The 14,250-nt window shown below is 44.4% G+C and overlaps 1 protein-coding gene across 10 annotated transcripts in view; it reads left to right on the top strand.

The window, feature by feature from the left end:
- The first annotated feature begins 4,155 nt into the window (after nt 1–4,155).
- The window catches only part of Ccdc62 (coiled-coil domain containing 62), a 33,996-nt gene continuing 23,901 nt past the window's right edge, over nt 4,156–14,250 (top strand). For 3 of the 10 annotated variants that reach the window (XM_063225548.1, XM_063225547.1, XM_063225546.1), the window contains exons 1-4: nt 4,168–4,699; nt 8,087–8,279; nt 10,783–10,949; nt 12,848–12,949. In XM_063225548.1, the coding sequence (XP_063081618.1) occupies nt 4,664–4,699; nt 8,087–8,279; nt 10,783–10,949; nt 12,848–12,949 (498 nt within the window). In that variant the 5' untranslated portion in view covers nt 4,168–4,663. Of the gene's footprint in view, nt 4,700–8,086; nt 8,280–10,782; nt 10,950–12,847; nt 12,950–14,250 lie in introns of all 10 variants that reach the window. The other 7 variants (XM_063225549.1, XM_063225545.1, XM_063225551.1 and 4 more) reach the window with 7 other exon arrangements.

Here is a 14,250-nt window from a genome sequence, read left to right as displayed (position 1 = left end):
GTTAAGTGGAGACAGACTCTAAATTGACTTTTTTTTTTTTTTTTTTTTGAGACAGTCTCACTATGTTGTCCAGGCCAGCCTTGAATTCAAATTTATAATCCTGCTCCCCAGTGCTGGGATTACAGGAATGTGTCTCCACAGCTGCCTTCTAAATCCATTTTACCCTTTTTTTGTTGGTACTGGTACTCAAACTCAGCCTTGCGCTTGGCAGGCAGGCGCTTATACCACTGAGCTGCATCCTCGCCCTTAGACATTGCTTATTCGAGTTCTGAGTGGAAAGCCCCTTGGTAACCTAGAAGTTCTCGTTCTGGCTCTCCATTGTGTATGTAGGAACAAGCAGCATGCTTCCTACACAATCTGAGAAGTAACAGTTAAAACATGCCCTACAGAAGTTTTAAAAAGGAAAAGAAAACACACTTTTTGTTTTTTTTGATACCAGGGATCCAACTCATGACCTCACTCTCACCAGGCAGGCACTTACACAACGCTGAGCTAAACCCTCAGCCCCTACCTTTTCTCTTTTTAAACATGCCTTTCTTACAAGAGAAACAATGATTTTAATGAATACACTGGATAAATTTTGTTCTCCATCGGGTGCTACAAGGTGAAGAGATTTGGGTTTCTAAAAATTGCAGCCTAGTACAGTGGCATGTACCTGTAATCCCAGCTGCTCAGGAGGCTGACTGCCACAGTTATTTAGCCAGCTCCTGTCTCATAATAAAAAAAACTAAAATGAAATGGGCTGAGAATGTGGCTCAGTGACAGGACACTTCCCTAGCATATGTGAGGCCCTGGGTTCAGTCCTCAGCATAGAACCTCCAAATAACCTTCGAAGGACAGGTGCGGAAAAACTATAGAGAACTTTAAATTAGAGCCAGGGCTGGGGAAGGGATAGGAGGGGACAAACTTAGAACATGTGAAATCAATGTTGCCATAAAATACAATGTTAAACACTTAAAAAGTGTCTTAGAAAAATACGAAATAAAGATGTACATTTAACAGTGATACTCTGAAGCCGGGATATAGCTCAGTGGCACAGCGCCTGTCTGGCAAGCACAAGGTCCTAAGTTTGATTGCCGGTACTCCGCCCCCCCTCCCCAAAAAAAGATGCTCTGCATTAACTGAATTTTCCCAGTAGGATCACCTAAGGCAGCAAATTTATTCATCAAGACCATTCACTGCCTGCACTTGGTGGAGCACTGCTGTAGTCCCAGCATTTGGAAACTGAAGCAAAGGAGCAAGTTCAAGGCCAGCATGAAATCCCGTTTCCAAAAGAAAAGAAAATTAGTGTGTGTTACGTGTATGTGTTCTGTTTTTGCTGGTAGATACCTCAAACTGGCTTTAGCCAGTTGAAGCAATGCGTGCCTATAATCCCACCTCCAGCAGGCTGAGGCAGGAGTGTTACAAATTAGAGACCAGCTTGGGCAATATAGTGACGCAGAGCATCTGAAAATAAGAGGACTGGCAGCATGAAGGCCTTGAGTCCAGTGCTCAGTGCTACAAAAAAGAAAACCGTGGGGGGCTGGGATTTAGCTCAGCGGCATAAACACCTGCTTTGCAAGCGCACAGTCATGAGTTCGATCCCCAATAACAGTAAAAAAAAAAATTGATAAACCGTACATGTGGCTTCATGAAGAAAATTTTTTTTTGAGACAGGGTCTCACTGCAGTTCAGGCTGGCCTCGCACTCACTTTGTAGCCCAGGCTGGTCTTGAACTCACAATCCCCCTACCTCAGCCTCCTGAGTGCTGGGATTACAGGTGTGAGCCACCACCCCAGCTGAAAAAATTCTTAAGATTCACAATTCTTGGCAAATGCAGTTTCAGTTCATCTACAGCAGGTGAATGACCCATCAGAATTGTGCCTACAGTTAATGTACATGTGAGTCTTTTTGACTTCAAATTTAAAACGCAGCATTTCAACCTGATTCAGATGTCCCCATTTCATAAACTGACTTTAATTCACATCCTCAGTCTAGTGTTTTTTAAGAAAGTATATTTTTAAGAAAGTATATTGCCTCACTCCGTGTAAGATATTTTTTTTTTTTTTGTCTTTTTCATTTTTATCGGTACTGGGGATTGAACTCACGACCGCCTGCTTACAAGGCAGGTGCTTATGCTGCTGAGCTAAATCCCCAGCCCCTAAGATATTTGCTGATTAAGCTGTCAGTTTGAAATGCAAGTACAATTTTGATACAGTATTTTACTCACTTTTTAAAAAAATGGATGCTGAGAAGCAATTTTAAGCTCTATTTTGGTTATTACATAAAAGTCGCAAGTGAACTGATCATGGCGGCACACACATGTAACCCCAGCATTTGGAAGCTGAAATGGGAATATCATGAGTTCAAGTCCAGCCTGGATTACGTGGCAAGAATGTCTTCGGGGGGGGGAACACCTCAAGTCTGCTATGTTTAAAATACAACCTGTCAACCAGGTGTGGTGGCACCAGCCTATAATCCCAGTACTTGGGAGGCTGAGGCAGGAAGATTGCTGAGTTTTGAGTCCAGCCTGGTTTACAAAGTGAGTTCAGGGGCAGCCTAAACTACATAGTGAGGCCCTCTCAAAAAATAAATAAAATGAATAAATGACCTGTGAATCATGTACTGCAAACATGTACTAATAAAAGTTAAAAGCTAAAAAGTTCATAAATTTGATGAATTCTCTTTTATGTCTTTACTAAATTCCTTTACTTGGGGAGTCAAGGAGTTTGTTTTGAAGGAGCCTGTGAAGTGAACTTAAAGCACTGAGATTTTTAATTTGCACTCAGTTGTCTTCCTCTTGCCATGTTCACTTACTGTTACTCCTAATCTCTACTGTCCACTGCACACCCTTCCTGTGTTAGGCCTCTGACTTGACTGCCTGGTGAACTGTGGTGTTTGTTTCATGGCCTCTCTGCTGCCAGGACTTGTGCAGTCAAGTATTGAGAAGCTGATTTGGTGATGGTTTTAGCCATTTATTTTTTTGCAATATTGGGATTGAATCCACTGCCTTGTGCATGCTAGACAAGGGCTCTACCACTGAGCTACACTCCCAGTCCTTTCCAAATTTTGACAGAAGGTCTTGCTAAACTGCCTGTTAACCTCAAATTTGGGTTCCTGCCTCAGCATCTCGAATAATGGATTTGTGGGTGTATTTTTCATGATAAAAGCCTGAATGGCTGTTCTGTTTTTGAGGAACATGGGAATTGAGGCACCCTATAGAGCATGGAGCTACATCCCCATCCCACTCTCCTTAACTGTTTTTTGTCTTTTTGAGGGTCTCACCTTTTGTGTGTGTGTGTGTGGGGGGGTGGTACTGGGGATCAAACTCACAACTTTGCACTTGCCAGGAAAGTGCATAAACTGCTGACCTAAATCTACAGCCCTCAGGGTCTCACTTTTGCTTCTTATTTTGAGACAGGGTCTTGTTTTGTCCTTAGGTTGTTCATGCTGGTTTTAAACTAGCAATCCTGCCTCAGGCTCTGGAGTGCTGGGATTATAGGTATGCCCCACTCTGCCTGACAGGCAAGCTGTCTTTAACAACTGGTCAGAACGTGCTTCCTTGGTTTTAATTTCTAAGATGCTGTTTTGATTCTTCTAAACTAAGGAAGCAAATGTCACTCAAGCCAGCAGAGATTCAAGGCAAGATAGCTTAATTTTGTTTTCCCATTTTCCAACACAAGGATAATGTGCATGCTAATTCATTTTCAGCCAGAAAGGAACCCAAATACTTTCGGTGCCTGGCCTTTCCTCTGATCCTGTCTGATGGGTTAAGCGTTAGGCAGTGGATCTCCAGGGGTTCAATGTGATCAGCAACTTCTCCCCCCACCCAGTTCCTTTCCTGCTTAAGGAGAGGAAAGGGGAAAAAGAGGAGACTGTGAAACGGGTAAACGGCTTAATTCAACTCAATATATGGTCTGTCTTGTCGCGAGAAAGGGCCACGGTTCTCACTACCGATCAAGAGCAAAATCCAGGCTTCTGGTCTAGGGTGGCCGGGACTCCGCATCTGGTGCACTCATCCACCTATCCCAGTGCCAGGTGCCTCTCTCGGGGCTCGGGGCTCGGGGCTCGGGGCTCGGTGTGCCGGTAGGCGACAGGGCTAAACTCGGTGAAGACAGGTCGGCGGAAGAAGTGAGTGTCTTAAGTCATTAGGACTTAGCATGTAAGGCCCTGGGTTCCAGGGGACCGACGAACAATCTTTAACTTGATTCACTTTCACTGGGTGATGGGAAGAACTGCGCCTGTGCACAGCCGCGTGGAGCCGCATTACTGTAAGCACAGCACTCTGGAAAGCTGAGGCAGGAAGACTGCTACCTGAGCCCGATGTGTGCAGATTAGCACACACTCAGATTAGCGACACGCTCAGAATTTTAAACATAAAGGAGTTGGAGTTGTAATTCAGATCTGAGGGCCCTGGATTCGATCTCTAGTTCGTAAAACTGGTCCTTGGTGGTCTCGTCAAAGCCGAAGCCGGAACCTCGCGCGATCCCGGAGGTGGCAGCACAGAACCACGGAGTATGATCCCTTCGCGTCGCCGTAGGCGCGGCTGGCGGTTAAGCGCGCACGCGCTGCGGCGAGGCCTCCGCGCTGGGCTCGTCCCGCCACTTCGCCGGTGCCAGGCACGCCCATGGCGTTTTTGAGGTGACGCTGCGACAGCGACTCCCGGCGGGCGGAGGCAACACCTATGAACCCTTCGGCGGCTTTCCTCGCCCGGCGCCAGGTGTGCTTGGGCGGGGGCGACGAATCGCTGGGAAAGCCGTGTGGGTGGGCCGAGGTCCAGGTTGCCGCCCACTTCCGGTTCGCTTCCGAAACGCTCGGTGCGGGCAGCGGCGGAACCTAGGCTCTGGGTCCGCCTTGGGGCCCAGGGGGACGTTTTTGACAGTGACAGTTGCACCGTAGCGCTGCGTCTCCGGGTCCCCTCGCGTGATGTCCCTCGGAATCTTTTTTTTTTTTTGAACCTTGTTTTTTAACTCCATCGAAATAAGTCTCTAAAGTCACCTTGCCCAGCATCTGCTTTGGTCAGGATAGGGGTGAATGAACGCTCGTGTCTGTTACTGTTTTTTGAAACGAGGGTCTGTGTCCCAGGCTGGTCTCGAACTTGTGACCCTCCTGCTTAAGCCTCCCAAAGGCCAGGATTACAGATGTGTGCCAACACGCCCTGCTAAAATGAACACTTTTTGTATATTCGGCTTATTGTTTGTTGATAATTATTGCTTATCTCGCACACGGCTGTGTCCCCAGCCAATGGTGCTCAATAAATACATATAGGATGAATGAATGGCTAACTAGAATTCAAGTCTTGTGGAGTCCCCTGAGTTCAAATTACATTTTCTGAGTTTAATTGCTAATAAACAATTATAATTCACTTATCACTATCTATGTCTGTATCTGCCTATAACTTATCTTCGTTTGTTTGGGGTTTTTGTTTTTGGGGGGGGGATGTTTTTCCCTTTTTTTTTCTGCATTCCCCCATCTCAGTTTATCTTTTTTGAGACAGAGTCTTCCTATGTAGCCCAGGCCAGCCTAGAGAACTTTGTGTAGTCCCAGCAGGACTTGGAATTTTGGTCTGCTTGGATCTTACAGGCGTGTGTGGCACTGCACTCTGTGCTATTTGCAAATCTTGTTTTTCAAAAAGCAGTAGTATTCGTAGCAATCTGGGAGGCTGAGGCAAAAAGATCCCAAATCCAAGCCCAGGCTGGGCAATTTACCAATTCATGGAGATCCTGATTTTTAAAAATAGCAATAAGGATGTTCACGGGCCTTTGGTGGACATTTAACTTCTGGCTTTTAAGACAGAACTCATAAAGTAACACTTCATGGATGGGAACAATGTCATAAATCAATAGCATCATAATTCAAAATGTATTTCATTTGCTTATGTTTGTGATTACTGCATGCCAGGCACTGTATTAAGTGTTTTACTGAGCTGCTCTGTCTTGAGTCAATCAATTTTAAGATGTTCAGCTGTTCCAAAAAAATAAAGATGTTAAGATGTTAAGCTGGTCTACATTTTACAGGTGAGTAAGCTAAGGGTTACAGAAGTAACTTGCCTACAGTCACATAGTCACTAAAAATCTACATCTAGAGCTACACTTTGCAAAGACAAACTTCAGTGCACTAGATTTTAAAATGTGTGCTTGCTGAGCGTGATGGCACATGCCTATAATCCCAGCACTTGGGAGGCCGAGGCAGAAGGATCACTGTGAGTTCAAGGCCAGCCTGGGCTACATAGTGAAACCCTGTCTCAAAAAGAAAAAATAAATAAATAAAATGATGTATGTGTAAAAGCAATTACTGGTAACCCAGCCTGGTGGCACATGTCAGTAATCCCAGCACTCTGAGGAGCTGAAGCAGTATTCTAAACTTTGTCCTGAGCAATTCTTTCTTTTGGGGGGGCACAGGCGACTATTTCTAAAAAAAAAAAAACAAAAAAACAGCAGAGGCTATAGCCTATGGTAAAGCTGAATTCAATCTCAGCAATGCTTAAAGAGATAGAGACAGAGATTATTGTAGAAAACATTATTAGGTAAGGCCAGGGACAGTGCCAACACCTGTAATCCCAGCAGTCAGAAAGATGAGACAAGAGGAGTGCTGTGAGTTTGAGACCATCCTGAACTATATAGCAAGGTCCTGTCTCAAAAGAATATTGTTAGGTATGAAAATGACATTGTAAGGCTGGGGATTCAGCTCAGTGGCATAAGCGACTGACTGGCAAGTGTGAGGTTGTGAGTTTGATCCCCAGTACCACAAAAAAAATCACATCGTGACTATATAGGGAATGTTCATTTTTAGATATGTATATGGGAATATGGGAGCATATAAGGAGAAATGATGTATTATAAATAATGAAAAAGAAAATTGAAAGAGATATTTAGAAAAAAAATTTTTTTTGGTGGTACTGGGAATTAAACTCAGGGCCTTACACATGCTGGGCAAGTGCTCTCCCACTGAGCTGCATCCCTAGCCCTTTTTAAGTTTTTTATTTTGAAGCAGGTTGTCAGGCTGAGATCAAACTTGCAGTGCTCCTGCCTCAGCCTGGAAGAGTGCTGGGATTACAGGCATGGCCACCACATGCAGCTACAAAATTTGTTACTGAGTTTGGATCAGTAACAATATTAAATTTTTTTGGTAGACTGAATGTATGTTGATGTGCCAGATATAGTTGAAATAAATATTTAGGATCTAATTCTTTGTAGACTAAAATTTCCATTCTTTGGTAAAAATGATTTACCTCTAAACAGTATTTCATGTTTGTCTTTACCCTTTTACTCCACAGCTGCTGGCATAGGCTCTGGGGACATAGATGAGCAGCATAGAGCACAGGCTTAGCATGCCCCAGGCCTTAGATTCAGTCTCACACCACATAATAAAGTCAGCTAGGGCACAGTGGGAAATAACATTGTTTTTTGTTTTTTGGTTTTTTTGGTCTTTTCCTATCGGTACCAGGAATTAAACCCACAACTGCGTGCTTGCAAGGCCGACACTTATGCCACTGAGCTAAATCCTCAGCCCTGAAATAACATTGTTGATTGATAGCAAAGGTAGGAAAAAAGCAGAAATTTTTGTTTGTGATTTACCACTGAAAATTTTAAAGTCTTACTGGTTTTTGTTTTGTTGGTTTTTTCTGCTTTTTTTTTTTTTTTTTAATCGGTACCAGGGATCGAACTCACGACCGCCTGCTTGCAAGGCAGGTGCTTATGCAGCTAAATCCCCAACCCCTGTTGTTTTTTTCTTAAACAGGATCTCACATAGTTCAAACTGAACTCACTATATAGCCCAAGCTGGCTGAAAGTTAGCGATCCTCCTGCCCCAGCCTTCCCAGTGCTGGGATCACAGTAGTGTGCCCCCACACCCAGTTTAGAAACACATATCTAACTTTTTTTTAAGAATTGTATGTGGTATGACTGGAAGTGAGAGAGGCAGAGTACATGCTAGGTCTGAACATTCATCATACGTAATTTGACACATTAACAAATTTATACATTAACAGTAATAATATTTAACTCTAGAATGGGCAGTAAAAGAATGTAATTATTTGGAAAATCTACTTTGGCTGGTTAACATTACTGAGTTTTCTTTTCATGAAAAACCACTTTCTCATGTTTAGAACATCGGGTCAGAAGGTGAGAATTCCACCATCGAGAAACAGCGCAAGGAGCTGCAGCTGCTCATTGGAGAATTAAAAGACCGGGATAAAGAGCTCAATGACATGGTGGCGGTGCATCAGAGGCAGCTGCTCTCTTGGGAGGAGGACCGGCAGAAAGTGCTGACTCTGGAGGAGCGGTGCAGCAAGCTGGAAGGTCAGAAACACGCCCGGCAGCAGGGGGCGCCCTTCTCAGCGCCTGCCTGTTGGGAGAGGAGGGGCTCGGGAAGGTGCGGGAGGAGTCTGAGCCCACGCCCTGTTGCGCTGGAGAGAGAACCCTCCTGACAGCCAACAGCCGTGTTGAACAGACACAGGGAAAGGAGCTGCACGGAACACCTTGCTTCAAGGGCGACTCTAGAGAAGAAAAAAGATACCTTGCGACTGACAGCGTTTCTCTTGAGCTGAGGAAGTGGAAACTTTTGGTGTTGCACTTGAGCCTAAGTACCTACCACCGCTGTCTTTAACTGGTAGCATTCGCAAACACAGCTTGCATGCATTTTGCTTTGTGCCGTATTTTAATTTTGTCACCGTTTTAGTGCTGCCCTCTATTTCAGTGTCCCATTGATACTAGATTATTACTAGAATATGCTAGAGTGGAATACACTAGGTCTTCTTAACAGTCATGTAGCATCTTTTTTAAAACTTTTATTTCATAAAGGTGATGCAAGTAAATATGACATACAATTTTTCCCTTTCTTTGATGACCATCTGATTTTTACTCTTGAGCATACCCACATTCACTCAAAAATACAGTGTTTAAAATAATTGCTAGAAAAGAGAAATAAGGTGGGTATGGTAGCACAGCCCTGTAATCCTAGCACTCAGGGAGTCTGAAATAGGATCTCAAGTTTGAGTCCAGTCCAGACAACTCTGTTAGGAAGACCTATTTCAAAATTAAAAATTTTAGGGGCTGGGGATTTAGCTCAGCGGCATAAGCATCTGCCTTGCAAGCGTGTGGTCATGAGTTTGATCTCTGGTACCAATAAAAAAAAATTAAAAGTTTTGAAAAGGCCTGGAAATGTAGCTCAGTGCAAAGACCCTGAGTTCAGCCTCTGGCACCATAAGGAGGTAGGAGGATAGATACACACATGCACACACACAGATAAAATGAGAAAGACGTAAATAGACACTTCATGGAAAAGAAAATTAAATGACCAATAAATATATTAAGAACTTTTCCTTAGTAATTAGGGAAATGCAAATTAAAACCATAGTGAAACTCATTTTACATTTACCAGACTGGTAAAAATTACCAGATGTTGGTAAAGAAACCAAAACGCCCTTGCTGTTTCTGATCTTGGAAGCTACGTGGGTTGGCATTGTTAGTTCCTGGATGTAGGGACCAGGGCCCCAGGGAAGGCTTGGATATAGCAGGAGGAGTCACTTGGCCCAGCTCCTTGGGCAGTGGTTTCAGTGTCTAGCAAGGCTGAAGAGACACAGACCCTACGAGGGGTGTCCCAGCTGTGACCCAGTCATTCCACTTCTGCAGACTCACTCTCTGATGTGTAGTGAACTGCCTGAGGACCTAACCAAGGTGGCGATTGGAGTTTAGCTTAGTGGTAAGGTGTGTTGAGTGGCATTTTTGGTTTTTTTGGTTTGTTTTTTGAAACAGAGTCTCCCTATGTAGCCCAGGTGATCCTCGTGCCTCAGCCTCCTAAGTGCTGGAATTATAGGCATGCACTGCCACACCTGACCATGCTTAGCTTTTTTTTTTTTTTTTGAGTCATATCTCACTATGTAATCCAGGAAGGCTCCAATTCACAGTGATCCTCCTACCTCAGCCTCCTATGGGCTGGGATTATAGGCATATGCCACCACAATGCCATGCTTGGCATTTTTGAGGCTCTGAGTTCAGTTCTTGGCATAAACAACAACCTGATACAATAGGTTTAAGGCCCAAAAGTCTCACTTTCTAGCGAATTCCCCAGTGACACCATGACTGCTGGCTCAAAGATCTTTTTTTTGTTGTTGTCTTTTTCCTTTTTATTGGTACTGGGGATCGAACTCACGACTGCCTGCTTTCAAGGCAGGTGCTTATGCCGCTGAGCTAAATCCCCAGCCCTCAAAGATCATATTTTAAGTAGCAGTGTTGTAGAGAAACTTGGAACTCTGCACCAAGGGCCATACAAAAAGATTTATAGCAGCATTACCTGTAGTAGCTGTGCAGTATAAATAACCCTCAGTAATAGAATGGGTAAATTATAGTCATTCAGAGGACTCATGGCCATGTTAAGGGCAAACACAAGTTACACACGACAGTGTGGGTGAATTGAGGATCTTAATCTTAAAGGAAAGGAGTAGAGGAACCATACAGCATGCCTCCATCTATATATGCTTCAAATTAAACTCTATTTTAAGAACAGTCACCGGTAGTAGAACAATAACACAAAGCAAGGAAATGCCGGTGACCGGGGTGGGGCTGGGAAACAGACCCGGGAGGGCTGTGTTCAGCATGCAGTGCCCAGGGCCTTCAGGGTGCCCGCCAGGGTTGCTTCTGTCCTTTCCCATGGAATTGTACATTTCAATGGAAAACATGTTAAAAGAATTTGTCTTCTAAAAATTCTTCAGCACACTCTTTACTTTTTTGACCCATGACTTTGAAAATACTGTATTGCAAGCTTCAAATCCAACCACAAACAAGTTGGTGAAATTTCCCGCAGGTGAGCTGCATAAAAGAACAGAAATAATCAGGTCGCTCATGAAGAAGGTCAAAGTCCTGGAGTCCAATCAGATGGAGTGTCAGGCCACACTGCAGAAGACGCAGCTCCAGCTCCAGGAGATGGCGCAGAAGGCGACACACTCGTCCCTCCTCTCTGAAGACCTTGAGGTTGGTTTTATTTTCTGAGAGGTTTCACCGGCCCACGTTATTAAAAACTGAGGATTCATTGCAGGCATGGTGGCACATGCCAGTCATCCCAGCATTTAGGAGGCAGAGGCAGAAGGATCACCGTGAGTTTGAGGCCAGCCTACGCTCATAATGAGAGCCTGTTAAAAAAAACAAACAAAGTAGGATTCAGATATTTTCATTAAAAATACATGTGAAAGTGTTAGAGAGAGTGTGTGTGTATGTGTGTGTGTGAGTGTGACAGTGCACACATCCATTCAGCTTTGATTCGTCCTACTGTTGGGGAAACTGCGCGTCACTGCCCTGTTCTGGAGTTCAAGCCTCCTTGGAGCCCTTGCTTAGCTGTTTTGCCATTTGGTTGAGGAGCTTCCTAGCGTTTTACTGGTGATGGATGACTATGCAGAACCTTTTCAGGTCTCATGTGAGCATCATCAGTTTCGGTAGCTTCAAATTCTGAGTCTTAGCTGACACGATAAACATATTGGATAGGAACAGCATATTGGGAGTAAAATTTATAAATCTGACCTTTCAGTTTTGTATTCTAAGGTCTGTGTGTATATTTCTTTTTGTTTAGTTTTGTTTTACGAGACCAGGTCTTACTATGTAGCCCAGGCTGTCCTGAAACTCATGATGATCATCCTGCCCCAGGTTTCTCAGTGCTGGGTGTGGCACCACGCCCAGCTGTCATGCATTTTTAAAAAATCTCATTGATTGTGAGAGGCCCAGAGAAAAGCCAGTTTGGCCTTGTTAGGTGCTTCATATAATTGTTTCTCCATGTTACTCAGTGTAGGTCTTGGTATTATAATGAGTCTTACTAATCTATATTAAGAAAATAGAGCTCCTTTTATGTCCCTTTTCTAGAATACTATTCTAGAATAGTTTCCAGCGATAAAATAATAAACTATTGTAGCATCTACTGATATGTTGGATGAAAGGAGGCATCTTTTAAAATTTTTTTCCCTGATATTGGGAATCGAACTCAGGACCTTATGCTTACCAGGCAGTGATTGTGCTGCTGAGCTATATCCCTGGCCCAGCACCTTTTAATAAGCCAACTGTTTGTAGAATGGTTTTAGGTTCATGACAAGGTCCAGTGGGCAGTACAGGGTGTTCACATAGGTGCCCCGTGCCCTGCACACATGCCTCCCTTCCCCTGACCTCCACACCACAGTGCATGTGCTTAGAGTTCCTGAACCTACTTAGACACATCAGCTTAGGTAAGGGCTTACTCCGTGTGTTCCCCTTGTGTGGGATTGGGGTCAGTGCCTAACAGTATGTGTCCATAGCCCACTGTGAAGTCTTCTTTCAGTGGAGGATTTTGTTTTGCTTTGTTTTTCTCTTTTTGTGACAGAGTTTTGCTATGTGGTGCCACCTGGCCTTGAACTCACTTTCAAGTAATCCTCCTGCCGCAGCCTTCCACGTGCTGGGATTACGGACATGCACCACCATGCCAAGCCTTCAACAGAGTTAAAAATGATGCACAGAATTCATTAATGCTACTTTATTTCATGGGTGGAAATTTCTTAATACCTACTCAGATTCATTCATCATCTTCCTTCTAAAATTATACATAATTATATATTACAAAATTATATGTAACAACCTAAAATTATATGGTTACACATATACAACCTAACATTATACATCAAAATATTAGGGAATGGGCATGTTTACAGACGGAACTAATAAAATCCAGTAGCCAAGACTGAAAGGATAGAGTTCATGCAGATATTTGCTTACCTTTTGGATGCCTACTGAGCCCACTTGGACCCTTCAAAGAGTTAAATGAAAATAACTGAACAGTGAGTGCAGACTGGCTGGTGACAGAAACAAAAGCTTTCGAAAGACTCAATTAGTTTTTCTGTGTTGTTCCCTTGTAGGCTAGAAACGAGAACCTCAGCAACACGTTAGTGGAACTTTCTGCTCAGGTGGGACAGTTACAAGCTAGAGAGCAGGCTCTCACGACAATGATAAGGCTCAAGGTAATTCAGAATGGTGACACCTCGCTCGCTCGCTAGAGCTTGCAAAGTGCGTTCACACACATCATCCTGCCGGAACGTTTTGGCACCCCAGAAACACGGAGCTGCCAAGGTTGATGTCCTTTTTTGTTTTGTTTTGTTTTGTCTTTTTCATTTTTATCGGTCCTGGGGATCAAACTCACGACCGCCTGCTTGCAAGGCAGGTGCTTATGCCGCTGAGCTAAATCCCCAGCCCCGGTCGATGTCCTTTTTAAGGACTGCTTTAGAAATTAGAAACAAGTCACATGCCGTCCCCAAAGCATCGGAGCCAGGAAGCAGGGCCCACTGCGGCTTCTGCCTCCAGGGCCCACGCCTTGGCTGGCGTGCCTGAACCGGCTGCCCTCCTTCCCTTGCAGTCACACTGCTTCTTAATTCTTTGTGTGTTTTTTTTGTCTTTTTGCGACAGGGTCTCACTATGCAGTTCAGGCTGGCCTTGAGCTCACTGTGTAGCCCAGGCTGGTCTCAAACTTGCAGTGATCCTGCCTCAGTCTCCTGTGTGCTGGGATTACAGGCCTGCACCACCACTCCCAGCTGTTGCTTGTTAATTCTTTTCAAAGCACAAGATGAAAAACTGTTAGCAAGCAAGCAGCTGACACTGTCACCAACATTGAGCTCTGTGCCTTTCAGGTCCAGGGATCCTCTGTTTCGTCTGCTGTGGCATGCGTGTCTGACAGTTGGTAGACAGGAACGATGTTGGTGTCACAGAAAACTCTTGTAGCTTCCCCCAAGACACTAATGTTTTGATGTCATGGGCAAGTTCTCTTTCATTAATAGAGAAAAATACTAAAATCTACAGAATTCACCTCAGTTAAATAGTGGTCACTTTAGTGGCCTTAGCAACTGCCTTGTTGTCCACAGCAGTGGACTGTGACAGGGCTGTGAGTACTGAGGAAGATGTGGAAGCACTGCCCTCTGGGATGTGGCCCGGATGGCACAAAACAGTCAGGTTCCTTTTTTGTGTGCGTGGTGCTGGGGAAAGAACCTGCCTTGTCCATGCAAGGCAAGAGCTCTGCTGCTGAGCCACATCCTAGCCCCTCTCTGGATGCTCTTGGCAGAGGAAGAAGCAGAGACCACATGGTTCAGGCTGATGGGGACAGAGTGACAGCCATGTGCGTCCACTGGCGTGGACTTCACTGTGCTTGAGTGTTTATTAGGTTGTTGTTTGCCGCTGGCCTCCTCAATCACGTCCGTTGGTTTTGAATAGATTTTCCCAGCCCTACCGTCCCCAGAAGCTTCTCTAGTGTGAGCTGTGGACTGAAGTTTCC

Source organism: Cavia porcellus, unplaced genomic scaffold (genome assembly GCF_034190915.1).
Source record: "Cavia porcellus strain 051 isolate PalLab524CR breed Dunkin Hartley unplaced genomic scaffold, mCavPor4.1 scaffold_16, whole genome shotgun sequence".
Classification (NCBI taxonomy): domain Eukaryota; kingdom Metazoa; phylum Chordata; class Mammalia; order Rodentia; family Caviidae; genus Cavia; species Cavia porcellus.
This window is presented reverse-complemented; position numbering and strand designations above follow the sequence as displayed.